Source organism: Gorilla gorilla, chromosome 4, assembly GCF_029281585.2.
Source record: "Gorilla gorilla gorilla isolate KB3781 chromosome 4, NHGRI_mGorGor1-v2.1_pri, whole genome shotgun sequence".
Lineage (NCBI taxonomy): Eukaryota > Metazoa > Chordata > Mammalia > Primates > Hominidae > Gorilla > Gorilla gorilla.
In genome coordinates, this window is record NC_073228.2 from 12,958,905 (window position 1) to 12,986,445 (window position 27,541).

Below are 27,541 nucleotides of genomic sequence, written 5' to 3' on the forward strand. Positions count from 1 at the left end.
TAACTATTAAGGTCTTTTGTATTCAGGGTAGAGAGGAACTCAGAAAGCATCAGCATAGTGACGGCCATTCATAACTCTGAGTTCCAACAAAAGGTGATATCTGGAAGACTGGCAAATGTTCAATTTAAGAAAATGGTGAGTAAGCTTATTCTGCATTCCTGCACAACGAGTACAACAGGAATATATTCCACGATAGTAAAGCAAAATAAGTAAAATTATCTGATATGGTTTGCATCTGTGTCCCCACCAAATCTCATGTCCGATTATAGTCCCCAAAATTGGAGGTAGGGCCTGATGGGAGGTGACTGGATCACGGGGGCAGTTTCTCATGAATGGTTTGGCCCCATCCCCCTTGGTCATGATACTGGATGAGTTCTCGTGAGATCTGGTTGTTTAAAAGTGTATGGTACCTCCTCGCTCTCTCTCTTCCTCCTGCTCCTGTCATGTAAGAGGCCTCTCCCCCTTTGCCTTAAGCCATGACTAAAAGCTCCCTGAGGCCTCCCCAGAAGCAGATGCTGCCATGCTTCCTGTACAGCCAGCAGAACTGTGAGCCATTAAATCTTGTTGCTTTATAAATTACCCAGTCTTGGGTATTTCTCTATAGCAGTGTGAGAATGGATTAATACTTTATCCCAAATAAATTAAATAAGGCATTCCATCAACTGGGCAACTGTCGGAACTAAGCTGATACAGGGTTGCTAACAGATTCCAATATGTGCCCTAAATTAGAATACTGATCCAGATATTTCTTATGTTACCCATCCCTATTATTTGTTCTGAGCCATGGCCAGAGATCACTGGTTGGTTCACAGAAATAAGCAGGGTCAGTCTAGACTGCAGAAAAAAAAAAAACAATGGATGAGACTAGAATCTAATAACAGGTGTACCATAGTTTTTGAAACATAATTTTTCTCTCTCCAGTCCCCATTTTTATTAAAAACAAATAATGGTAGGACTTATTTGTTTGAAAAATAAGCCTTAGTCTTATTATACTTGGCATGATCATTTGCATGAAGTGCAGCAAGAATAATTATTCACCATATAGGCTCTTTTTACAAAAAATTGGCTTTGATGGAATCTTGTTCCATAAGGAATCTTATATTTGACTTTTTAAAGCCTTGCCCAGCCATGGGTTTATGCCTTCAAATACCTGTATGAGTTAGGTAAATTTCTCTCCTCTCAAAGTCCCAATATAACTTAGGGCTCCTGAACCTGTCACAAAGTGACATTCTTTACTTACCACATGGCAGGAACCCTGTACAGGGACTGCATAGACAAGGTATAAAGCCAGTTTTTCCAAGGGCCTTTTATTAGCTCTATAAGTCAACTTTGATTCCTTAAGGCAGTTTTTTTTTTATATTTGAAAGCACGCCATTCCATTCAAAGCCTTAGTAAAAACCAATTTCTCCAATTGTGTCCTGTTACAAAAGAAAACAGATCCTTACTGCACTTATGCAAATAACTATTAATATATAGCCATAAGTTAAGAATACTCACAAATAGTTTTCAATTTTTGGAGAAATCAGGTAGAGAGAAAGAAATATGCTCCAAATTTTGTTTACAGGAGTGTATTTTACTCAACTGTTAAAAGCTGGAAAGAGCTCAAAAGAAAAGTTTGGCCGGGCACGGTGGCTCACGCCTGTAATCCCAGCACTTTGGGAGGCCAAGGCGGGCAGATCAAGAGGTAAGGAGCTCAAGACCATCCTCACTAACACGGTGAAACCCTGTCTCTACTAAAAATACAAAAAATTAGCCAGGTGTGGTGGCGGGCTCCTGTAGTCCCAGCTACTTGGGAGGCTGAGGCAGGAGAATGGCATGAACCCGGGAGGCGGAGCTTGCAATGAGCCGAGATCGCGCCACTGCACTCCAGCCTGGGTGACAGAGCGAGACTCCATCTCAAAATAAAAAAAATAAAAAATAAAAAAGTTGCTCGACTTGGAAAACAAAACAGAAAGGAACAGCAATATTTTATGCAAAAAGTCGTAAAAAGATTATTTCAGTCTTTCATTAGTCTATACAATTAATTTCTGTTTTGCTCAATATTTAAGAACACATTAGCTTTCCAAAAGAGTCTTGGAAGCTTTTTTTTCCTCTCTATTTTAATGGTACACTCTCCAAAGTTATCAGACACTCACATTTAAGAGTAATTGTCAGCATCCTATAGCTGGTTATAAACCTTCTTTTGAAGAGGATTAAAACAAGACAATAATTGTCTCTGAATGACAAAAAAGTCTTAGGATAGCCACAGTCAAAGATGCAATTGACAAGGAAATTTCGTTACTTCTGTAGCATACAATTTTATGTAACAATTATAATTATTACTGATAACATACACTAAGTCACCAATAACATACACTAGGTCATTATAGGAATTTCCCATAATTTTAGAATGCATACCAATAATATATTTATACAAATATGGTCTAAAGAAAGCCAAACACCATTTCATACTTCATAATGCTTCCTGTATGATTTTAATATACCAAATAAGCCAAATAAGTCTCTTTTGGACTTTAGGGTTTTTACCATCTAAAAGGATTAATCAGGTCAGAAAAAGACATATTTAGAATCTGATTTTGGAAAGTTCGTCAAATATCAAAAGTTTAAAACACTTGATATTATAAAATAAAATTCCAGGTCACTGTAAGTCATTTATTTAGCCAAAATGTTAACTCAACAATTTAAAAAAGGCAAAAAGCTTTACTCATTGATAGAGGGAAGATTTAGCTCTTCAAACAATCTGTCTCTTTTCTTTCCCTTCTTTCTCCTGTAGTTTATTTAAAAGGTAAACAAAAATCTTTCATTATCTTTTAATATTACATGAAAATCTTGTTCAAGAGAGAAAGCCAAATTTCATCTTTGCATGAGTGTACTATTGATGTCAAATTCAATTCCTAGTAAAACTTTACAGACAAATTTTCCTAACTTCAATCATTTAGACCATAATGTAAGATTTTCATAAAGCTTTTATAACCCTTTACAATTTTTTTTGTTAAAGAGTAGACCAATGCTCTAAGAAAACCCTGTTGTGCTTTTATTCCAATGTTCAATTTATGGAAAAACCGAATAATACTCCTTTAACTTTAGCCAATATGTTAACACAGAGAATTGCTTTTACAAGATTAGACTTTCACAAACCTTCCACGACTTGCTTAGACCTTCCGCTTTCTCCTATGTAAGAACAACTCTTTAAACTTCCAAACCAGGCAAAAACAGCCTGCCTTCCCATGCCTTCTTATAATCTTTTACCAAACACACATTATACTTTCCTTACACACTGTGCATGTAAAAGTGTTCCTCCAGTAACCTCAGTTACATATGGTACAATGTTAACTCTTAGCAACTTTTATTTTTGGTGAAAAATTTGGTAAGTGATTTTATTTGTGTACCAGGTGTAGAGCTTGGGGCACCAGACAAATGTGCAGATAAGGTCTGACTCCTTCCAGCATAGCTAGGGGCATGGCTAACTCCATATGTTCCCAGGCCTTACATAGACGCTAATGGCTCCAAAGAAGGTAAATTGAACAATTATCAAAAGTCAGAGAAGTAGTTTAGTAAACCTAGTATCTGACCTGCCTAATTTAGACCAAATGTCTAAATTTCAAAGACATTTTTATTTTACCAATAATCTTTAAAACTGCCTTGCTTTTCCAAAGATGACTAAAGTCATGTGAACAAAAAGGCATTAACATTTTAATTTTTCTGGTGAAATATTTTATTTAAGTGCTTATTTTTATTTAAGCCAATTAAATAGAGCTCTTTTATATATTTTGGTTGTAAAACATGACTCACAGGGATGGTACAGACCAAGAGAAAATACCCCTACATGGTCACAAGTCAAGCTCCCAAGGACATAAAACAAGACGAGGGGGAATCCTCATCCAGTTTTTGTTTCAGTGACCTGAAGCAAAGTTGTCAACTGACCAGTTTGCTGGGCCAGCTTGAATAGTGGGCTTACAGGGGTCCTAGGGCCATGTTCTATCCTATGATACCCCTTTTATGACAGAATGACACAGAAAGCCAAATTCATAGCACAAAGTACACCAGATTCATCACAGCCTAAGACTAGCCTCACAAATCCTTTTTCCCATTCATCAAAACCTTGCAGAGGAGACAGTGATTTTTACCATTCACTCAACTGGTTTGCATAGAGAGAGAGAGACCAGAGGCCTGACTGGTAAGAAATTCTTACCCTTTTGCCAGCATGCCAGGTGTCTGGGATCCCTTTCCCTAAGCAGCCCTCATGACCCTGCTCACAGCACCATAACTGTGGGGGCCAAGCCACATCGCAAAGGATGTAGAAAGGATTTCATCGCAAAGGATTTCATCCCAAAGGATTTCATGGAATCATAGGAAAAGCCTCTCAATTCTGCAAGATGCTACACAACAAGTTGCATGGAGGAATCAAATCAACATTTTCCATTCTGGCCAGAACAAAGTGCACTTGACAAAACACAGACACTAGCCACCCCCCTCAGCACCCAATATCGACCTGGCAAGGCTCAAAACTTCCCCCATTGGCCCCTGTAGTGTTTAATCCATTCAAAGTGGGGGTGGAATGACTGCCAACCAGGAGTTTCAACAGGTGGTTTTTGGGCAAGATGGAAGAGTAGATCATTACCCAGAGTGACAGAGAGACAGAGAAGACAGACAAGGGAAAGGCGAGAACGAGAGAGAGGAAAGGGAAGGGAGAAGAGTGTTGCGTGTGGCGGGTTGCAGAGGTGAGGAGCTCACAGAAGCCAGAGAAAGACCCATCCATCACAGTGACACTGAATCAAAAGTTCAGACAGCTGCTTGTCAAGAAGGGATCTTTTCCAGCAGTCCCATCAGCTCTCAAGTTTTCCCCTTTGGGGGGAGGAAAAAAAGCTCCCCAGGTCCCATGATCCTGCACATGCCTAATCCTGTCACCCACAGCCATCAGCAAAGAGGGCATGGCAAATTAATCCAAATAGAATGGTGGTTAACATCCTGCAGTGCTGAATCCATTTTTAATCAAGAGGGCTCTTACTAAGAGTGGCCTCTAACCTTCTGAAGTTGAGCCTTGAACCCAAGTTTGAACAAGCATTCTTGTTCTTTACGAAGAGGGGCCTCTAACTCCCTGTGTCTTAGGAGGGACTCTAACTCTCCTAATTTGGGCCCCTGACCCAATTCCATCCATTACCCTGGATAAAATACCCCACCATGTACCCAAAGTTGGTCAACTGGTGCTGAAGTCTATTTCCTTTGGGTCAGAGGTCTCTCCAGTGTTGTCCCTTCATGGTTTCTCAGCAAGATGTTATCAGAAAGGGGTTCCAGTCCAGGCCCCAAGAGAGGGTTCTTGGATTCTCCACAAGAAAGAATCTGGGGCAAGTCCGCAGAGTACAGTGAAAGCAAGTTTATGAAGAAAGTAAAGCAATAAAAGAATGGCTACTCCATGGGCACAGCAGCCACAAGGGCTGCTGGTTGGCTATTTTTATGGTTATTTCTTGCTCATATGATAAACAAGGGGTGGATTATTCATGAGTTTTCTGGGAAAGGGGAGGGGATTTCCTTGGAACTGAGGGTTCTTCCCCGTTAGACCATCTAGGGTAACTTCCTGACGTTGCCATGGCATTTGTAAACCATCATGGTGCTGGTGGGAGTGTCTTTCAGCATGCTAATACATTATAATTAGTGTATAATTAGCAGCAAGGACAGCCAGAGGTCACTTTCATTGCCATCTTGGATTTGGAGGGTTTTGACCAGCTTCTTTACTGCATCTTGTTTCATCAGCAGGGTCTCTGTGACCCGTATCTTGTAACCTCCTATCTCATCCTGTGACTAAGAATGCCTAATTTCCTGGGAATGCAGCCCAGCAGGTCTCATTTACCCAGCCCTTATTCAAGATGGTGTTGCTCTGGTTCGAAGGCCTCTGAGAGAGCCACTGGATCTCTCATTCATTGCATACAGTTTTATTTCATTTTATAAAGGTTAAAATAGACAGAATTAAACAATATATTGTTTAGGGATACATACCTATGTGCTAAAATTATAAAGTAAGGCAACAGAATGATTAACACAACATTCAGTATTGTGGCTATCACCTCTTGGGGGTAGCAGGGAGTACAGAACAGGAAGAAGAACCTGGAGAGTTTTAAAGATACAGGAATAATGTGTTATTTCTTAAGCTGGAAGGCACATGTGGATCTTTTAGAAAATAAAAGATTCAAATATAATTGTCACATGCGTCCATGTGAAGAGATTCCACCAACGGGCTTTGTGTGAGCAACAAGACTATTTATTTCACCTGGGTGCAAGTGGGCTGAGTCCAAGAAAGGAGTCAGCAAAGAGTAGTGGGATTATCATTAGTTCTTATAGGTTTGGGATAGGTGGTGGAGTTAGGAGCAATTTTTTGTGGTCAGGGGGTGGATCTCACAAAGTACATTCTCAAGGGTGGGAAAAATATTACAAAGTACCTTCTTAAGGGTGAGGGAATATCACGAAGTACATTATCCTAAGGGTGGGGATTATCATAAGGTCAATTGATCAGTGAGGGTGGGGCAGGAACAGATCACAATGGTGGAATGTCATCTTTTGTGGTTCTTCAGTTGCTTCAGGCCATCTGGATGTATATGTGCAGGTCACAGGGGATATGATGGCTTAGCTTGGGCTCAGAGGCCTGACAATAATGAGTATTATGTGAGACATGGTTGGGACTCAGTTTAGCATGACAAGAAACATTAATGAATTCAAGAAAGGTTTGTCTCCTCTCCAAAATCAAAAACCAAAAGTGCATAACAGTGTGTTTAGCACATTTCTATTTAGTTAAAGGTAATTTAAGATACGTGTTTATGACTTGTTTGAATACCATATAACATCTAGTGATCGCCTCTGGGCAGGGAATACAGAACGGCAATGGGAGGCTTATTTTTCATTGCGCACCATTTATATAATTTGAATTCCTCCTCTTGTGTATCTGTTACTGAACGGAAGGTTTTGAGAGAGCTGGGGGAAGTAGCTGGTATCAAGCAGGAAAGCTGAAGGTGCAGATGGGCAGCGGGCTGGTGCACCCTTCTGCCAAGCTCTCCTGCCAGAGGCTCCACGGCCACCAGGCCTTTCTCAGAACTTTGGGATGGAGGAGGGCGGGGCCGGGGAAGCCTTTTAACAGAGTGCCCTAAAATATCTCGGGGGCTAGGGCTACGGAGGGGAAAGCAGAAATCAGAGAGACCCTTGTTTGGCAGGTTTGTCAATTACAGATTTTTTGCAGGGAAATACCCCACCGTCCCCACCCCAGGACACTACAGCCTTAGACCTCCCTGATCATGGCTTTGGAAACTGGTCAGCAGCACTCTGGAGGCGGCTGTTTTGAAGGGCCAAGGAGAGGGGCTGTCTGAGAATGAGGATGGCAGAAAGGGGCCCACGCTTTTCCGCCTCCCAAGACTACGAGGGTCGGGAGGCCCATGTAAGGGGGCCCTCGCTCGGAGAATGAGAACTTCCCTCCCCAGTAGCCTTCACCCCCCCACAATGCCTCCCACCCCAAAAGATCTGCTTGGCCCACGTTCCAGCGCAACGCGGTGGAAGACGGCCCTCATGTGCCAGTGCAGACCCTCGCGCCCCTCCAGTCTGCAGCCACCCGGCCGCTCCTCCAGCGCGCAGGCGCAGGACGCAAAAAAAAAAAAAAAAAAAAAAAACAAAAAAAACCGCAGCTCCCAGCAGCCCTCGCGCCGTCCGCGCGCAGCCGCAGAGCAGAGGCTGCCGGGAACGCTGGCCCAGAGACTGGGCGAGCGCGCGCGGGGCGGAAGTCGGCCGCCTTCCTACGTCCCGGCCCTTAGCCCAGCCAAGCCCAGCCAAGCCCCGCCGATCGCGGGCACCGGAGCCAGCCCCGCAGCGGGTGAGTGACTGCGCCCGCGGCCGCCGGCGCCCTGCCCCAGCCACGGGCCCGGGCCCCAGTCCCGGAGCCTGCCGCCGCCCTCCGACCCTGCCGCGTCCCGCCCCCTGACCCGTCAGGTCCCCTTCCCGTCCCACCCGTGCGGGATCTCTGCCCCCTGACTCGCAGACTGGGCTGGGACTCTGCCCTCTGACCTGTGGGAAAGTCCCCTTCTTCCGACAGGCGGTGGACACCACCCCCTCTGACTTTTGGGACACCTCATCCCTGGGACTAGCGTGGGGACCATTACCCTCTGGTTAGTGTGGGCACCTCTCCTCTCTAATTAGTGTGGGGACCATTGCCCTCTGATTAGTGTGGGCACCTCCCCCCTCTGATTATATGACTCCTCCCTGCTCTGATTAGTGTGGGACACCCCCCTTCTAATTAGTTTGGGGACCATCCCCCTCTGATTACTGTGGGACACCTCCCCGCTCTGATTAGTGTGGGGACCATCCCCCTCTGATTCATGTGGGACACCTCCCCCTCTGGTTAGTGTGGGGACCATCCCCCTCTGATTAGTGTGGGACGCCTCCCCGTTCTGGCTAGAGTGGGGGCACCCCTCCTGGGAATGACCCCCTCCCACCACCTTCTGACTTCAGATACCCCTCCTCTGGTCTATGCAGGGTCTCCTTGGACTGATAAGGGAATTTTCTCCCTCTGACTGGCACTTGGTCACACCTGTAACAGGCCAACCTTCCCCACCCCATCCCAGTCCTTGCTCTCCCTGCCCTCATCCAATTTGGAGCCTTCCTCCAGGCATACAGCTCACTCTCATCTTCCTGCATGCAAATGATTCGCCCTCCCCACCATACCTGTCTCACACCCCTACTGTCATCCGGTCTGGATTCTCTCATCCTTGGAGACTGGTACCTCCTTGCCAGTCCATGTTGCCTGGTGCCTTTGCTTCTGCCTCCGAATGGTCTTTCCCTTGCCCTCTGTGTACCCTAGGCTTGGCACAGAGCACCTGTGACCACTCTTCCATCAGCAGACACATCTCTCTCCCAAACACCTTTCCCCCTTAGTGACCCCTGGAAAAGCCGTCTCTTAGTGTCCCAGCTCCATTTCTCATTTTCTTCTTGAGGTTGTATGCCCTATGGCCTTTCCTACCACATTTTCAACAAAGCAGAGGTTTGGAAATGTGAGGCTCTTGGTGTCAAGTGAATCTGGCTAGCTCTCCAGTGTAAGGGCCCTAACTTGAAACAAGTGTCAGGTCGTAGAAGGCTCCTAAAAGGAAGCGGGTGCCGCAGCCCTTCAGGATCCGCTGTCTCCCAGCTCTTCCTCCCTCTCCCTCTGAGGAGCTTTGCTGAGAAAGGTCCCTCCAGGCCTGGACCACAGACCCTCCCTGCAGCCCCACCCCAGGCCTCTCAGCAGAACAGTCTGGCTGGAGCCTGCGGAACGGCAGTTGGGGCTCCTCCCAGGTGCTCCTCCCTGCTGGCCTCAGTGAGCCCTCTATCCTAGCACAGGCCCTGCTGAAAGGCACATTGAAGGAGCCAACCCTCTCCCCTCTGGACGTGGCAAGGGTTTCCTGTCGGGGCAGCCCCAGGCATCTTCACGGCCAGGACTCAGGTGAAGCGTGGATTTGTCCAGGCACTGTCATGAGGCCACCGCAGCAGAGTGGGGACCCAACTTCTAGTGTCACTTTTTCATGTCCAAATTAACGTGATCACAAAAGAGAATGACATGTCACAAGGTGGTAGAGGAAACCATCCACTCGCAGCGGGATAGGACCCCTGGACCCTGGGACACCTCGCTGGAGGGGCACATCTGAGGTTTGACGCTTCTGATTGCCAGAGGTCTCCTTTCTTCCCCTTAGGCTATAACCATATTTTCCTAGCCCATGGCAGCTTAGTAAATGTGTTGGTGTAAAAGCTCTTGGTACTCCAGAACGTTTTCACTCACCCGTCACTGTGCACCTGGTCTGCAGGACCCCCCTGAGCTGCAGAGTACGTGAGGAGACCCAGGGTGTGGTAGCAGCAGTTCTCCTGGCCCTGTGGGTGTTTTTACCCTGCCACCTGGATGTGACTTTCGAGGTGTGTGTGCCTGTGCAGGCTCCCCCAAGTACACATGGCCTGTCCTCGGAGTCTCGGTACTTTCTGGCAACTGTATAGGTAGATAGGTAGATGTATAAATGCTGTAGTGTTTTCTTTTTCAAAAACAGAAGATCTGAGACTTGGAACTATTGTCCAGGTCCTGAAATGGGTCAGTACTATCACAAGGAGGTCATTTTTCTATTGTTTGTTGAGTGGTACCAGGGATGCCAAGGACACACAGCATTCATTCTTTTCACTCAGTGCACTCTGAACTATCGAGATTTCCTGGAAAGCTCTTATGAAATGCCAATATCAAGGGAATTAAAAACTTTTATATTAATTTTTAAGAATGTTCATGTTGATTTTCCTTTTACTTTAATCAAGATGGTTAATTAGGAAAAAATCATCCTGGCAGTAGAGAAGTCTGTTTGCGGAGACGTTCTGTTTTTTCTTTTGGACCCTGCTCGTCTCTGTCATGCGTGCAGTGGTCATGTGGAGCGCCTGGTTCCCAGGCAGGACGCTGCTCCCCGCGTTCCTCTGGGATGGTTTTATGGGAAGTGAAGAAGGCGTTGAAGTCTTGCTTAAGACTTAAGACAGTGCGTGATGCCACCATGTGGGAGTGGGGCAGAGGTGAGACTGGGACCCCCCAGAATGGCTCTGAGGGTGTTGCTGGGTTGAGTGAAAGTCCTGGCGATGCAGCCTTTGTGTCCCAGGAGCCGAGCCCGGAGGAAAGCGTGAGGAGAGAAGGTGGCGGTAAGCAGGTGGGCTCGTGCGGGTGCCGCTGCGGTGTGGAAGGCAGCCCTGATCCAGGTCCATGGGGCGATGATCCCATCCCGTTATTTTCACACACTCTGGAAAAGGACACCTTCCCAGATGTGTGGTGCCATTTGGAATGTGCCTTTCAACTGAGAAGGTCGCTTTTTGGCTAAAATTCCTCCAGGTGTAACATCGATGATACAAATTAAGTGGACACAGCCTCTTTACAATGCAGTAACTGCAAACCGTAGAGGGTTCTGAAGCTGTGCGCCCACCCCATAGACAGTGACTGGTCCTGGCCCTTGGAAAAACCTGGAGGCTCTTTCCCCTCTTCCTCCTGTGATTGGTGGAGGAACAGCTCCCCAAGATGTCCACGTCCTACCTTCTGAGCCTGTGAATATGTTACATTACATGGCAAAGGGGAATTAAGGTTGCTGATCAGCCGGCCTTAAAGCAGTGAGATGATCCTGGATTTTCCCAGGGAGCCCAGTGTAATCACAGGGTCCTTACGAACAGAAGAGGGAAGCAGAAGAGCCAGAGGGAGATGATGGCCAAGAGGCTTGGGGAAGTGCAGTGGGCGGGCTTTGGAGGGGGAGGAGGGGCCACCAGGCAGGGAATGTGGGTGCCTCCAGAAGCTGGAAGAGGCATGAGAATGGAGCTGTGGCCCGTGTGAGGCTTCTGTCCCACAGGACGGTGCCTGCTGCCTGCCGTGTGCTGGATACTAGGGGCAGGGACAGGTGCAGAAGTCAGTCAGATCCTGAGCTTGACCTTTAAGGAGCGTGCTGTCTGTGGAGGAGGGATGGCCTAACCAGACTCCCTGTGACCTTATTCCTTCCTGGTTTCCTTGTATTGCCCACCCCCGAGGAGATTTGCCGTGGAATTTGCAGGTACAATAGTTAGCCTTGCAAGTGCCGAAGCAGGAATCAGGTAACGTTTTCAAGGAGTCTGGCCCATAGCAGGCATTAATAAGTGTTTCTTTGAGATGTGCCACCCGTGTTCTCTCAGGCGCTATTAGCACGAGTATGTGAAGGCCTTGGCTCCTGCCTTGGCCATGCTGAAGAGTCTGTAGGTCAGTGGGGTTTGCTCTTTACTGTGGCAGTGAACACAGTGGGCACTCTGAGGCCTGCCTGCCTGCTCTCTGGGTGTGGGAAGGGAAAGGAAGGTAGCTCTTCTCCAGAGATAAGGGGTTGGCGCACCTGCCACCTGCCTACCCGTCCCTTCCGAGGAGGTGGGGGCTAGGATGTGGCGGCCTCTTAACAGGATGATGTGGCTTCCTGCCCTGCCTGGATCCTGAAAGGGAGGAGCCTGGCAGCCCTCAGTAAACCTGCTGGTTCCGCCACCTGTCCTATTCCACTCCTGCAGGAAGCTGGAGAAACAAACCCTCTTGGCTGTCTGCTGTCCAGGGAGTCGCCTCTCCCTTCATTACAGCCTTGCGCAGAGTGCAGCGGCAGGCCTGGGGATGGCCTCGGGAGGTAGGTGGCCCCTGAGCCCTTCTCCTGGGAAAGGGCAGCAGCAGGGAGACGCCTCCTGGGTGTGCACAGAGAAAAGCACAGTTTCCCTAACTCCCCGCTCCCTAACTCCTCGCTGTTAAACTCCCCCCTCCCTAACTCCTTGCTCCGTAACTCCCCCCTCCCTAACTCCCCCCTCCCTAACTCCCTTCTCCCTAACTCCCTTCTCCCTAACTCCCCTCTCCCTAACTCCCTTCCCTAACTCCCCCCTCCCTAAATCCCCTCTCCCTAACCTCCCTCTCCCTAACTCCCCTCTCCCTGACCCCCCTCTCCCTAACTCCCATCTCCCTAGCTCCCCCCTCCCTAACTCCTTGCTCCATAACTCCCCCCCAGCTCCCCTCTCCCTAACTCCCCTCTCCTTAACTCCTCTCCCTAACTCCCCCCTCCCTAACTCCCCTCTCCCTAACTCCCCTCTCCCTAACTTCCCTCCCTAAGTCCCCCTTCCCTAACTCCCCCTTCCCTAACTCCCCTCTCCCTAACCCCCCTCTCCCTAGCTCCCCTCTGCCTAACTCCCTTCTCCCTAACCCCCTTCTCCCTAACCCCCCTCTCCCTAACCCCCCTCTCCCTAACTCGTCTCCCTAACTCCCCTCCCTAACTCCCCTCTCCCTAACTCCTCTCCCTAACTCCTCTCCCTAACTCCCCTCTCCCTAACTCCCCTCTCCCTATCTCCCCTCCCTAACCTCCTCTCCCTAACTCCTCTCCCTAACTCCCCTCTCCCTAACTCCCCTCTCCCTATCTCCCCTCCCTAACCTCCTCTCCCTAACTCCCCTCCCTAACTCCCCTCCCTAACCTCCCTCTCCCTAACTCCCCTCTCCCTAACCCCCCTCTCCCTAACTCCCCTCTCCCTAACTCCCCTCTCCCTAACTCCCCTCTCCCTAACTCCCCTCCCTAACTCCCCCCTCCCTAACTCATCTCCCTAACTCTCCTCTCCCTAACTCCCCTCCCTAACCTCCCTCTCCCTAACTCCCCTCTCCCTAACCCCCCTCTCCCTAACTCCCCTCTCCCTAACTCCCCTCTCCCTAACTCCCCTCCCTAACCTCCCTCTCCCTAACTCCCCTCTCCCTAACCCCCCTCTCCCTAACTCCCCTCCCTAACTCCCCCCTCCCTAACTCCTCTCCCTAACTCCGCTCTCCCTAACTCCCCTCTCCCTAACTCCCCTCCCTAACTCCCCCCTCCCTAAGCCCCCTCTCCCTAACTCCCCCCTCCCTAACTCCCCCCTCACTAACTCCCCTCTCCCTAACTCCCCTCTCCCTAACTCTCCTCTCCCTAACTCCCCTCCCTAACTCCCCCCTCCCTAAGCCCCCTCTCCCTAACTCCCCCCTCCCTAACTCCCCCCTCACTAACTCCCCTCTCCCTAACTCCCCTCTCCCTAACTCCCCTCCCTAACTCCCCCCTCCCTAAGCCCCCTCTCCCTAACTCCCCCCTCCCTAACTCCCCCCTCACTAACTCCCCTCTCCCTAACTCCCCTCTTCCTAACTCCCCTCCCCAATTCCCCCCTCCCTAACTCCCCCCCAACTCCCTACTCCCTAACTCCCCGCTCCCTAACTCCCAGCTCCCTCACTGGTGGCTCCCCTGCGCTCTGGGAGTGTCCTGTGGGATGGACAGATGCCTCCATGGTGCCTTGCGAGCCTTGGAGGTGGTATTCCTCCTGTGAGTGCTCCTGTGAGTCCTCCTGTGAGTGCTCCTGTGAGTGCTCTCCAGGCAGCAGCAGGGGTCCTGTCCCTGTAGGCCCCTGAGCCTGGGAGATAGCTGGTTTGCAGCCCCACTGAACAGGATAGCCTGGCTGGCCACAGAACCCATGACTTTGCTGTAGTTCCTGAGTCCTCTTGTTGCTGATTATCTAAAATCAAACCATTACTCTGCAGGCACTGGGTTTGTAAATCTTTTCACAATAAAGCGAGCATTTAAACTGCTTAAGCTTTGAGGGGTGTAGGGAGAAGCCTCACACGAGCCCCTTCTGGAAAGGACTTTGTCCATCTTGTGTCTTACCCTCGCCGGTTCATTTCTGTTGTTTCTGGCTGGCAACAAACAAAAGAGCCCCCCCACCCCCCACCCCCAAAAAAGAACCCAACTTTTTAAAGAACATGCAAACTCTTGCCTGCAGCAGGCTCCGGCAGCCAGGCACCCTGGCAGCCAGTGGTAGCTCATACACCAGCATGGGCTGTGGCAAAGGCATCTGATTTGAAATTTTTTTGCAAAATAAAATAATTCCTTGGGGTCCTGAAGGAGAGATGAAGCCCAAGGGAAGGTGTTCTGGTGCTGAAGTTAAAGGAATTTTCTGGAAGGTACACAGAGTTCTCTTGTCACTAGAAGCAGTCCCTTGTTTAACCAAAGGTGGCTGAGTCCCTGGCGTCTCTGCCCCTCTGTTAGCTCTGGGGAATCAGCATGACCTCGAGGTAACACTGACCACACGGGAGTGTTCAAAGCCTGTCTCCCCAACTGTGCCGAGCTCCTGGAGGAAAGGCCCCTGCCTCCGTCACACTGATTCCCCAGAGGGGCAGAGACGCCGGGACTCAGACGCCTCTGGTTCCATGTGGTCAGAGGACATGAGCCTCCCGGGTGGGGAGCATGTGCCACGGTGTAGACGCCAGGAGTCTGGAATAGGAAGGCGTGCGGTGTTGCACAGCGACGTGGGAGAGGTCCTGCTCCTGGGAGTGCAGGGGAAAAACCCGCTGAGGCTTTCTCTGCAGGCTGAGACGTTTGTCCTTTAGATGGAAGGTATTGGGATCCACTAGACTTGGAATCCAGACTTGCTTTTTGGAAAATTATTCTGTCAGTTTTGTGGAGGGTGATTTGAGATGGTCTTGACCAGGGATCTGTCGAGGGACAGGGAGTCGGTATTTTCAGCCTGCACAGTCTGTTGCGACCACTCAACGGTGCAGCCAGACTCAGCATGCCAAGGAGGAGTCCTAGCTGGCTTTAATCAGCCACATCTACACACCAGGACGCATCTACACAGCAGGCCGTGTCTACGCAGGCCGCATCTACACACCAGGCGGTGTCTACACACCAAGCCGCAACCACATACCAGGCCACACAGGCCGCATCTACACACTAGGCGGGAGACTGCATTTGGCCCACGGGTGGTAGTTTGCAACCCTCCCAGCAGGCAAGAGGGTACTTGTACAGTGAGTGAGAAGCAGTAGCAGTCAGCCCCTGTGCACAGTTCTCTAACCCCGTCAGCATGGCTCCGGGAAGTAAACTGAGGCCAAGGGAAGTCCCTTGGCTGAGCCCAGATGGTCTGTATCAGGGGTGTCCAATCTTTTGGCTTCCCTGGGCCACATTGGAAGAAGAATTGTCTTGGGCCACACATAAAATCCATTGATAGCTGATGAGCTTAACAAAAAATCTCATCTCATCATGTTTTAAGAAAGTTTACGAATTTGTGTTGGACCACATGTTGGACAAGCTTGGTCTAGATCATTAGACCAAGACTCTGAGAGTCATCAGGGTGAGATGGAACTGAAGCCGAGGCTGTGTGGATGGGGAAAAGGGAGCCGAGTCTCAAGCTGGGTGGGACACGTGGGGCTGGGGAGGGAGGAGGGTTAGGACGAATTGCTTCCTGGGATGGCTCCTGAGGGCCGGCAGTGCCGGAGCCAGGACAGGGAGTTCCTGAGGAGGACCTGGTTTGCGGTGCCTGTGGGTATCGGATGAGGAGGCTCAGAGACTGGGTCAGGCTAGAAAGGCGTGGGGGTCTTCACCTTAGAGGGCAGGCCCTGGGAGAGGTCAGTGGGCTGCCAGCACTGGGGGCCGAGAAGACCTGCCTGGGAGGAGGCCCACAGAGAGTGCCCCCCTGCCTCGAGGAGGGACACGGACAATGTGCTCACTGGGTTTGCCGCTGGTGAAGGCTTCAGGTGGCTGCTTCTGAGGATTAGCCAGAGGGAAGGAGAGGGTGTGGGTGTGGGTGCTCTTGTACCATGGTGGGCGAGGGGGCCTGGGCAGGGGTGGGAAGGGACAGAGGTGCCGGGGACTCAGGGAAGGGTTTTCCTTCATTAACAGATTCGCCATTTATTCAGCAGCAGTTGAGTGTCTGTGGGAGTGTGGGGTCTGGAGGTAAAATGGTGACAAGGTGGGCGACTTGGGGCAGCCTGTGGATGGAAGGGAGGAACCAGAAGAGCAGGTGCCCGGCGGCTGGGTGGACTGACCTGAGTGGCAGGTGTGGGCCCCACCCAGGGGCCTCGGCTGCTGAAGTTGGCCACAGAGTGGTCTCCTGGGAGAAGTGGGCCAGAGATTTGACAGGAATGGTGAAGGTGAGGACAGTGGCTCTCCGGAGTGCTGAGGGAGTTGAACAGGGAAGAACGTGGGGGTTCCAGGGGCTGGTGACGACGACACCTCACGATGTCTGACAGCAGTCTATGCAGGCACCGTTGTTCTATGCTGGCAAGCACCGTCTTCCCGGGCCTGCAGCTCAGATGTGGCAGCTGAGCAGCTCGATCTTTGGGGGGCTTGATCCAGGTTGTGGGTTCATAATATGCCTAAGGTGGGGCCCCCGGTAGAGTGCAGAGGGGCTGTTGAAGAAGTGGCTAATGGCTCACCTGGCATCTCTTTCCCTTCAGCCAATGCGTGCAGACTGTCTGCTCCCTGCCTGGCAGTGCGTCAGGTGCTGGGGCTGTGACAGTGGCCGGATCCCTGCCCCAGGAGCAGAAATAATCACCTAGCCAGGCAGGGACGGTGGGAGAGCCAGAGCGGCATGGGAGGGAGGGCGAGTGGGCAAGTCTTCCCAGGGAGCTGATGCCCCGTAGGAGAGACCGAGCTGCTGGTGCGAAGAGCAGGCCCGACTGTTCCAGGCAGGGGGAACTGCAGGCTCTGCCAGGGCCAGTGTGGTCAGGGGACAGAAGGAGGCGTACGTAGCCAGCCGGCAGGCAGAGGAGATGGTACAGTGTGAGGGCTGAGTGGGAGCAGAGTGGGTTCACTCCAGGACCTGAGGAAGCCGCTGAAGCTGGGAGTGTGCCATCTGATGGATGCTACTTCATGGCAGGTGGCGAGGGAGTGTCAGGGGATGTTGGTGGGGGGCAGCTGGCAGGGCAACTTCATGGCGGGGGGTATGGGAGTGTCAGGGGCGGAGAGGCAAGAGGGATGGAGGGAGGCAGCCGGCATGGCATGGTGAGGAAGGGCCATGGAAGAGGACAGAACCTGTCCACGGAGTCAATGCTGAGGAAGGAAAATGGAGGATGAGGCCAGTCAGGTTTTTCGTGGTGTCAGTGCCTTATGTTTTTATCGAAGTGTGTATTCACACAGAAAAGCACATCTCCCAGGATCCTGAGAGAGCTTGAACCAGACCACTGTGGACACGGTGGCCACCCGTCACCACTACCCTTCCCAAGGGGAGATGAGGAGCAAGTAGGCTTGAGGGAAAAGCTGCACAGGACTCGTGTCTTGAAATGTCTAAGACGCATGTCAGAAATGCAGGTAAGGGGGGGTGCGGGTACTCGCACCTATGATCCCAGCACTTTGGGAGGCTGAGGCAGGAGGATCACTTGAGCCCAGGAGTTCAAGACCGGCCTGGACAATATAACGAGGCCTCATCTCTATAAAAAAAATTAAAAATTAGCTGTGCCCCAGGTGCGGTGGCTCACGCCTGTAATCCTGGCACTTTGGGAGGCCAAGGCAGGTGGATCACCTGAGGTCAGGAGTTCGAGACCAGCCTGACCAACATGGAGAAACCGCATCTCTACTAAAAATACAAAATTAGACGGGCGTGGTGGTACATGCCTGTAATCCCAGCTACTAGGGAATCTGAGGCAGGAGAATCACTTGAACCCAGGAGGCGGAGGTTGCAGTGAGCCGCGATCGTGCCATTGCACTCCAGCCTAGGCAATAAGAGGAAAACTCTGTCTCCAAAAAAAAAAAAAAAAAAAAAAATCGCTGTGCGTGGTGGCACACGCCTGTAGTCCCAGCTACTTGGGAGGCTGAGGTGGGAGGATCGCTTGAGCCTCGGAGGTTGAGGCTGCAGTGAGCGTGATCACTGTTACCTGGGCAACAGAGCGAGGCCCTATCTCAAAAAAACAAAAAGAGAAATGTAGGCGGGATTGGCATAGCAGGTAAGATAGAGTAATTCGAGCTCAGTGGAGACTTCTTGGGCCTGGCTGGGGTTTTGAATTGAAGCCTTGGGGCTAGAAAAGGGGCAGGGAGGGGCAGGGCCTGGGTGCAGTCAGAGGAGGATGTCCAGCACTGGGAACTCCAGCCCTGCTGCCGGGAAGGCCCCGGTGATCAGCCCTGTGACCACCTCAGGGGGTCCTGAGAGGCCTGCCCCTTAAAGGGAGCATGGAGTCTTCCCTGCGGGCCTGGAGGAACTGCTGGCAGCCCCCCTGTGCTGTTAGGAGGATCACGCTGAGCAGCAGGCTCCACGCATGCGCCTTGTTCACTCCTTGAACCTCACCCCGGGGCTGAAACCTAAGACTGTCCGAAAGTTCCATGTGGAATTGTCACCCTGTTTTTGTTATCTTCTCAGCCAAGCAGCCTGCAGCGTGGAGAAAGGGGTGTCTCTGGTGGGGGTGTCTGTTGCTGGCTGCCGTGCACCAGGGCCTCATGGTCCACATATTTGGGGCCCAGAATTGCACAGAGCCACTGGAGTCCCCAAGCCCTTCCCAGGCGCCCTGGCAGGGAGGACAGCGTCTGCCCATAAAGGCATATGTTTGCTGCTTTGTTGTTTTCTCAAGGAGGACCCAGCCAGGGAAGCTTCTCAGGCCAGGATTCACTGAGTTATAGTTGGAGGGCAGAGATATGGAACCTCTGCCCAGGGCCAATGTTCTCGATCGGAGCACCGGGAGCCGTCTCCCCACGCCCCATTGTGGCACTTGGCGGCTGTCCAGAGACAGGCAGCTCTCACCAAGGCGGCGCAGATGTGGGCCTGGTGCTCCATGGCTGCACTGAGCCATCATGCTGTATGCCCGGGAAGTGGGCTTGGCGGCAGCAGTGAAGGGCTGCAGTTCCTGGCCGCCACCAGCACCCTGACCCTGGGGCTCTGCCACAGAGCCACGCCTGGGGTGGAGGGTGAGCTGGGAGAGGCCTGCAGCCGAGCCAGGCCCCGCAGTGAGCCGAGCAGTTCTTTGGCGCCAAGGCACAGACACGCTGGCCTCCAGGCAGTCAGGGCGGCCCAGACTCTGGTCCCTGCAGTCATTTGCATTAATAGAAAGGCGCCAGGGGACAGACACTGCCAAAAACAACAACAGATACGAAAAAGGAGTGTTTTTATTTGGTTTGGATGTGTTTGGTATTCCAATGCTTGCAGGAGCCTAACCCAGAGGAAGTGGAGACTCCTTTACTGCACATCTGTCTGCTCCAGGCCAGGCACTGTTCTAGGAGCAGGATACAGAGGTGGAGACAGAAACAAACAAACCGATAACTGTATACAATACTCTAACGTCAGGTGGGGACAAGGGCCAAGGACCCAGGGATGGAGGGTGATGTCTGCAGCAGGGCAGTCAGGGAGGGCTTCCTGGATGAGGTGGCATTTGAGTAAAATACAGACCTGTACCCTGTCTATGATCCTATCCCACTTCACCCCGTCAGCCTTCCCCTCCCACCTGACTCTCCTGCACTTCTCTCTTTAGAGGGACCACAGAGCACCAGCCTGCATGGAACTTCCTTCCTCACTCAGCTTCCCACGTTGCCAGCTGGGACAGGGGAGATGGAGTAATTTTGCTGTGGAAAGACTTCTCATCTTGCCAAATGAAAGTAAGCAAAGATACTGCTAGAGTCGGGGATTCATTAAGCCAAGGGAGTAAGAATGGCCACAAGGTAGTGAAATACTGTTTCTTCTGGAAAAGTCAGCCTCCAGCGCCTGCAGCTTCCGGAATTAAGATGTGAGTGTGCTTGCGGAGGCGCTGACTCCTCTCCTCCCTCCCTGGCTGTGCAGGTCCCGCCTGTCTGTCACGCTGATGCCCGTGCAGCTGTCTGAGCACCCGGAATGGAATGAGTCTATGCACTCCCTCCGGATCAGTGTGGGGGGCCTTCCTGTGCTGGCGTCCATGACCAAGGCCGCGGACCCCCGCTTCCGCCCCCGCTGGAAGGTGATCCTGACGTTCTTTGTGGGTGCCGCCATCCTCTGGCTGCTCTGCTCCCACCGCCCAGCCCCCGGCAGGCCCCCCACCCACAATGCGCACAACTGGAAGCTCAGCCAGGCGCCCGCCAACTGGTACAATGACACCTACCCCCTGTCTCCCCCACAAAGGACACCGGCTGGGATTCGGTACCGAATCGCAGTTATTGCAGACCTGGACACAGAGTCAAGGGCCCAAGAGGAAAACACCTGGTTCAGTTACCTGAAAAAGGGCTATCTGACCCTGTCAGACAGTGGGGACAAAGTGGCCGTGGAATGGGACAAAGACCATGGGGTCCTGGAGTCCCACCTGGCGGAGAAGGGGAGAGGCATGGAGCTGTCCGACCTGATTGTTTTCAATGGGAAGCTCTACTCCGTGGATGACCGGACGGGGGTCGTCTACCAGATCGAAGGCAGCAAAGCCGTGCCCTGGGTGATTCTGTCCGACGGCGACGGCACCGTGGAGAAAGGTAACTGGACCCTGAGGTTTTATGGAGGTGTGGGTGGGGAGTGGGAGCTCGGGGCCTGGCTGGCAAACACAGGCACATGGTAAAGAATTCACACACCTAGAAGCCAGGGATGTGGTGAGGGAGCACGTCTCCCTCTTGCTCTGACCTGCGGCCCCCTTACCCTTAGCCAGGAGCATAGCCTACTGTCACTTCACACTGAGCAGTTTCTAGGAGGAAGAGCTTATTGCTAGAGGCCTGCGGGAGACGTGGGGAATCTTTCCAAGATGTTTTCGGCTGTATCCGCTGCTGCTCTCAGAGCCTCTGGGAACACGCCCTTTTTACACCTTCAAAGGTTCTCAAGACCATGCTGGGACGTGCCCACCAGGAGCCTTGCCATGAAAGCCATGGGGTCAGATGGTTCTCACTCAAAACCCAGACTTTGGTTTCATGTTACTGAAGGGTAAACTGCTGCCCAGCCCTCCTCTCCCTGAACCCCAGCAGGGGGAGGGCGTGTGTGAGCTGTGCCAACCCCCCTGGAATGGAGCCTGATGCCAGCCTTTTTGTTCACCAGAAAGGAGGTGCTGCTTCCACAGGGCAGGGACAGGCTTTGGGGAGGCACGGTGGCCAGTGTCTTCCTCCAGAGAGGAGCTGGGGAGGCGCCAAGGACGCTGGCAGAGGAGCTGCCAGCTCCTCTGAGCTCCGTTTGTCTGAGCTGGCGGTGAATCCCCACCTTCTAGAAAGCTAAATGCCACCGCAGGCTTTCTGAGGTCAAGGAGGAACTGCACTAAACAACGGCCCACACAGTTCATGGCCGGCCAGGCCCTCCCCACACCCGGTGATAAAGTCTTCAGTGTTCGCCCAGGGCTGGGCAGGGGACGGACTTCACCTGAGGTATCAACTGAGGCGTTGGTCGCCTACTTCCTGCCTTGCACTTGTCAGGGTTTTAGGCAACCCTAGTGTAGTTCTGTCCTTCCCTTGGATAGGGAGGAAAGTGGGGTACAGGGAGCTCTGGGGTTGGGCTGTACTCAGGTCATCCGGGAGGGACGGAAGACCCTGGCGTGGAGAATGTCTCATCGCACAAGCGGCCCAGGAGACCGCAGGTCCCTCCAGTGCCCTGCAGAGAAGCTACTACAGTCTCGGGCAGTTCAGGGGGCACAGCTCCAGCTCTCAGGGGCAAGAAGCTGGCAAAATATGGGGAAAGCAAACAGAAGTTAGAACACCAGGGTGTAGGGATGATAAGAATACACAGTGGAACACAGGCTCCCACACAGCCTGAACTGTGGCAGCCTTCAAAGTTAGGCTTATTTTAAATAAATCAGTTTAAAAAAAGCAAAAACAGCTTCTGAACAAATCCATTGAAAGGAAGACTGGGGGCCCCAGCACCAAGCCTCTCTCCGGCCACTGGAGTTAGAGTGATGCTTGGTGAGACCTCAGGTGTGGCCAAGGGCAGCACCTGCACTCCCCTGGGACACACGTGCCCCTTCAGAGTGCTGTCACTTTTCAGCTTTTCTAGCCTTTAAGGATAATCCTAAGGTTGGGGTTACAGCTTGAGGAGCAGGGAGTTGGGGATCAGAGGAGACTTGAGAGTGGTCACTGAACCTTCAGGAGCTGAGGGGAGGGCAGCCGGCCGGCCCTGGGCGGGAGCCAGGTGCGGGCCAGGTAGGAGCCAGGTGCGGGGCCGGGCGGGAGCCTGGTGCAGGGTCTAAGGACAGGTGCGGGGCCGGGTGGGAGCTGGGTGCAGGGGTGCGGCGGGAGCTGGGTGCGGGGCCTAAGGACACTCTGCTTGGCCAGGCTTCAAGGCCGAATGGCTGGCAGTGAAGGACGAGCGTCTGTACGTGGGCGGCCTGGGCAAGGAGTGGACGACCACTACGGGTGACGTGGTGAACGAGAACCCGGAGTGGGTGAAGGTGGTGGGCTACAAGGGCAGCGTGGACCACGAGAACTGGGTGTCCAACTACAACGCCCTGCGGGCTGCCGCCGGCATCCGGCCGCCAGGTAAGAGACGCCTGCTCCAGCCCACAGTGTGGCTTCCACAGCCCAGTTGCTGGGAACCTGCTTCCTCCTGCATTTGCCTCCAAAACCTTTTTTTATTTTAGACATAGTCTTGCTCTGTCACCCCGGCTAGAGTGCAGTGGCACGATCTCAGCTCACTGCAACCTCCACCTCCTGGGTTCAAATGATTCTTCTGCCTCAGCCTCCCCAGTAGCTGGGACTACAGGTGTGCACCACCACGCCCAGCTAATTGTATTTTTAGTGGAGACAGGGTTTCACCATGTTGCCCAGGATGGTCTCGAACTCCTGACTTCGGGTGATCTGGTGATCCACCTGCCTCAGCCTCCCAAAGTGCTGGCATTACGGGTGCGAGCCACCACACCCAGCCTCCAAGGCCGTTTCTTGCTTGATTTTAGTGATTTTGGTTGCCTCTGATGGTGGCTTCCCTCAGGCCAGTGGATTCTGGCGGCAAATGAGCTGTTTTCTCTTTCCTGCCCCACTCGCCCTGGCAGCTGGCCTCCTAGCATCCCAGCCTGTGGCCCGGTTGTCTGCACTGGTGGGTCAGGCCCTGTCCCTACCCCTGGCGCTGGGCCGTGGTGTTCCACACCAACATAGGGCCGGCAGCACTTTGGCCTCCCCCTAGTCAGGATGGAGTAGGCCTTAGGTGCCTGAGGTTCAGGAGGAAGTGACTGAGTCTGTGCCTGGAGCCCCAGACGCTGTCTCCTATTCCTTGCAGCCTCAAGGCAGCCTCCCTGCCCGATGCCTCCCCACGTCCAATGGGGGTTTGTTCCCTTTCCTTGGGTTCCTCTGGATCAGCCCCGAGGAGGCTCCGATGAGCCCAAATCCCTGATGCAGCTCACAGGCAGCTCTCGGTGGAACGGGAGGAGGCTTCAAGGGAGGGGGTGCTGCAGGTTCCCTGCATGGGATAACCGAGAACACAGAACCTTCCAGAAGCCTGGAGAGCAGGGAGGGGCGGGTTGCTGTGAGCTGGTGGGCCCTGGTGGTCGCAGCCCCGTGCCTGCTACTGCGCACGGCCTGATGGTGTGGGGCTGGGCACACCAGGCCGCATGCGTGTCTGACCCGCGGTCACCCGGTTCCCAGGCTACCTCATCCATGAGTCTGCCTGCTGGAGTGACACGCTGCAGCGCTGGTTCTTCCTGCCGCGCCGCGCCAGCCAGGAGCGCTACAGCGAGAAGGACGACGAGCGCAAGGGCGCCAACCTGCTGCTGAGCGCCTCCCCTGACTTCGGCGACATCGCCGTGAGCCACGTCGGGGCGGTGGTCCCCACTCACGGCTTCTCGTCCTTCAAGTTCATCCCCAACACCGACGACCAGATCATTGTGGCCCTCAAGTCCGAGGAGGACAGCGGCAGAGTCGCCTCCTACATCATGGCCTTCACGCTGGACGGGCGCTTCCTCTTGCCGGAGACCAAGATCGGAAGCGTGAAATACGAAGGCATCGAATTCATTTAACTCAAAACGGAAACAGTGAGCAAGGCCATCAGGACTCAGCTTTTATAAAAACCAGAGGAGTGCACTTTTGTTTTGTTTTGTTCTTTTTGGAACTGTGCCTGGGTTGGAGGTCTGGACAGGGTCAGTCCCGGGTCCCGCAGGGGTGCGGGCACTGGACCCCCGGGCCCCACGGAGGCCACGGTCTGAACTGCTCTCCATGCTGCCATCTGGTGGTGAGATCGGTCACTTCAGGCATTGACTCAAGGCCTGCCGAACTGGCTGGGTCCTTTCTTCCATCCGACCTCGTTTCTTTTCTTTCCTATGTTCTTTTGTTCAGTAAATATCCCTAGAGCTCCTACCATATGTCAGGCCCTATGCCTCACCCTGAGAACGCAGTGAGCATGAGGTGTACCTGTTTGCTGGGAACCCCAGGTCACCCCCTTTTCTTCCTACTCTGTGCCTGGAGCATCATGTCCACCCCTGCAGATCCTTGGAAAAGAAAATGTTTACGTTGCAGGGTATTGCATGGTCACGAGTGAGGGCAGGCCCCTGGGGACACATCTGCCCACAGCTGCACAGGCCAGGGCGCAGGCACATCTGTTGGTTCTCAGGCCTCAGATAAAACCATCTCCGCATCGTATGGCCAGTGACCGCTTGCTCCCTTCAGGAAAATTCTGTGGCCGTGCAGCACTTTGAAGTTTTAATTATTAACCTGCTTTAATTAAAGCAGTTTCCTTTCTTATAAAGTGGAATCACCAAATCTTATCACACAGAGCAAAGCCCTGTAGTTATCCAGCCCGCTCCAGCAGTGGGGGAGATTGTAAGGAAGCAGTGGCAGTTGGTGAAGCAAGTGTCACATTTTGGCGTTCTTGGCCGATGGATACAAAGATAAAGAAAATGTTGCCTTTTTGTAGGAACTGTCAGAAATCCTCATGCCTTTCAAGACTTCTATGAATGACTTGAATTTTTTATTCCCTGCCTAGGGTCTGTGAACGAGGCCTGTCTCTTCCCTGGGGTTTCTTTCCATGGCCTTTATTTCTCCTCTTCCAGTGGGAGTTTTGCAGGCTCTTCTCCGTGGAAACTTCACGAGCGTTGGCTGGGCCTCGGCTTCGCTGGAGTGTACTCCAGGGTGAAGGCAGAGTGGGATTTGAGACCCAGGTTAGGCACGACCCAGGCTGAGAAGGGACGTTTCCATCATTCACAGTGCCCTCCCCACAGCACTACCTCACCCCGACCCCCACCCTCACTCCCACCCCCACCCCGCGATCGTCAGGGGTGCCACGGTGGGCTGGAGGGTGCCGGCTCTGGCTGTCCCTGTGCCGGTCCCTCACAAACCTCTCCCCCTTTGAAACTCAAGCACAGCTGCGAGGAGGGCAGCCAGGAGGGACCCCTCTCTCATGGTTGTCTCTTTCCCCCGCTATGTCATAGGTAGTGGAGGAAGCGAAGGAAGTGAACGCTGAATGTGACGCATTTCTGAAGAGCTCAGCTGTCACCGGGCATAGCCTGGAAGCCCCAAGTCTGTTCTGACTTTGCCTGGCTGTCTCCTTGACCCGCCTCCTAGATCATTGTCCTTGATGTCCAGGCTGGGTCATTTAAAATAGAGATGCAATCAGGAAGGTTGGGGGACTTGGGACTGGCTTAATTGAGACCTTGCTGATGTATTCATGTCAGCACCTGAGTCACAGCCCAGGTGCCCGGAAGCAGCCTCTTCACATAGGCAGTGATTTGCGATTACTTTAAAGCTCACCTTTTTTCTTCCCCTCTCTGTTCGCTGCTCTCAGCATAATGATTGTGTTCCTTCCCTATGGGATCCATCTGTTTTGTAAACAATAAAGCGTCTGAGGGAGTGTAGTTGTCTTCTGTCTCCCGGTCTGTGCTGACTGTTTGCGGAGGCCTGGCCACGAGAGCTCCTGCGCAGGATGCTGGGCATGTGCACGGGAGTCGCCCGCCAGGGCATCCCATCTGGAAACTGCGTCCTCCAGGCCGCCTTGTCCCACAGTCTCAAGGCGCTCCAAGAGCACGAGCGCTGTGGTCAGAAAGGTGGGGTCTGAAGCCACTGCAAGCCCAATCCTGGCTCTGTCCCCATCCAGCTGCATGTCCTTAGGCAAATGACCTAACTTTCCTGTGCTTCAGTGTCCTCGTCTGCAAAAGGACGCTCATCGCAGAGCTCATCCCGGGGCTGCAGTGAACGGTAAGTGACTGGGTACGCGCAAGGGGCTTAGAACATCACCTGACGTGTGCTGGGCACCCACGTGCCCGTTTTGTTGCTGCTCATCCCTGGGGAGCCATCTGGATGACTTGGTAAGGAGGCGCTCAGGTGAGAGGTCAGGGCTGAGCTGGTGTCTTTAGTGTGTCAGTGAGTCCACAGGAACAGAGGAGGTCGCTCCAAGTGACGCATGGAAGAATCCCCATCACTGAAACCACAGGCGCCAGGGAGGCAGGCACTGGCCAAGAAAGACCTCAACTGGAGACAGGACAGGGGCGGCCAGAGAGGGACAGAAAACCGGGAGAGCGGAATCAGAAAGGGCAATTGCACCCACATCAACCCCTTACCCTTCAGACCCACTCTCCTTCCCCACCTCCTCTGGGTCCCAGACCCAGTGAACCTCCTCAGTGCCCTCTGGGATGGCCCCTGGGGAGTCCCTGACTCTCTCTGGCACTCGCCTCTCAAGGCAGCCCCCTGGTGCCACTCCCAGTGTCTGGGCTGAGTCCCCTCCCCTGGTCTCTTCTGGCCTGGGAGTGTGACATGGGAGTGTGACAGCTCCACTGTTGGCAGCTCCAGATGCTACAGCGGCCCCTCATGCCGCCCGCACGCCCTGCTGTCTCATCCGTGGTAAATGGTCCCTTCACTGAAGCCTCCTTAGATGATCTTCATTCGGGTGCCGTCTTTTCCTGCTGGGAGCCTGACCAAGACAGCGCTGCAGTGAGGCGGCCTCTGCAGAAGGACCAGCGCAGCAGCGGGGTCCCCAGAGAGACTCCATGACTGAGCAACAAGGAGAACTGGGCGTTCTCGGCGAGGATCCACAGAAGAACAGTTCCAGAAAAAGCCAGGGCGCATCGGGCCGAGGCAGGTTGGGATAAGGAACCGCACGTAAGCTCTTGACCATCTGTTTAAGAAGCTGTGACATGCGGGACTCGTGGGGCAGTGACTGCCGGCTCCACACTCATGGGTACGGCACACAGCTCATCTGCAAATGGAAGACTCTCCAGCAACTGGACGAAAAACCGAGATTCAGTTTTTTTCATTCCACGTGTTAATCCTGTCTTCCAGTATACTTTTTTTCTTTTTTTTTTATTTTGGGGGGATGGAGTCTTGCTCTGTCTCCCAGGCTGAAGTGCAGGGACACGATCTTGGCTCACCGTAACCTCCGTCTCCCAGGTTCAAGCAATTCTTCTGCCTCAGCCTCCCAAGTAGCTGGGATTACAGGC

General features: G+C 52.8%; 1 protein-coding gene across 15 annotated transcripts; it reads left to right on the top strand.

Moving 5' to 3' along the window:
* Positions 1-7,662: 7,662 nt before the first annotated feature.
* On the top strand, positions 7,663-25,963 carry CANT1 (calcium activated nucleotidase 1). Of its 15 annotated transcripts, XR_008680246.2 has the most exons (9): positions 7,700-7,849; positions 12,034-12,143; positions 17,418-17,588; positions 19,411-19,548; positions 19,733-19,856; positions 20,038-20,690; positions 22,461-22,664; positions 23,763-25,270; positions 25,541-25,963. XR_008680246.2 is itself a non-coding variant. In XM_055388757.2 (8 exons), exons 6-8 carry the CDS (start codon positions 20,060-20,062, stop codon positions 24,131-24,133), a joined length of 1,206 nt encoding a protein of 401 aa, XP_055244732.1. In that variant the 5' UTR covers positions 7,700-7,849; positions 12,034-12,143; positions 17,418-17,588; positions 19,411-19,548; positions 19,733-19,856; positions 20,038-20,059; the 3' UTR covers positions 24,134-25,963. The 15 variants fall into 15 exon arrangements, 9 of the variants coding, with proteins under 9 accessions (XP_055244730.1, XP_063562116.1, XP_055244737.1 ...); XR_008680245.2 differs by lacking the exon at positions 19,411-19,548; XM_055388757.2 differs by having other exon boundaries at positions 23,763-25,963.
* The last annotated feature ends 1,578 nt before the right edge of the window (positions 25,964-27,541 follow it).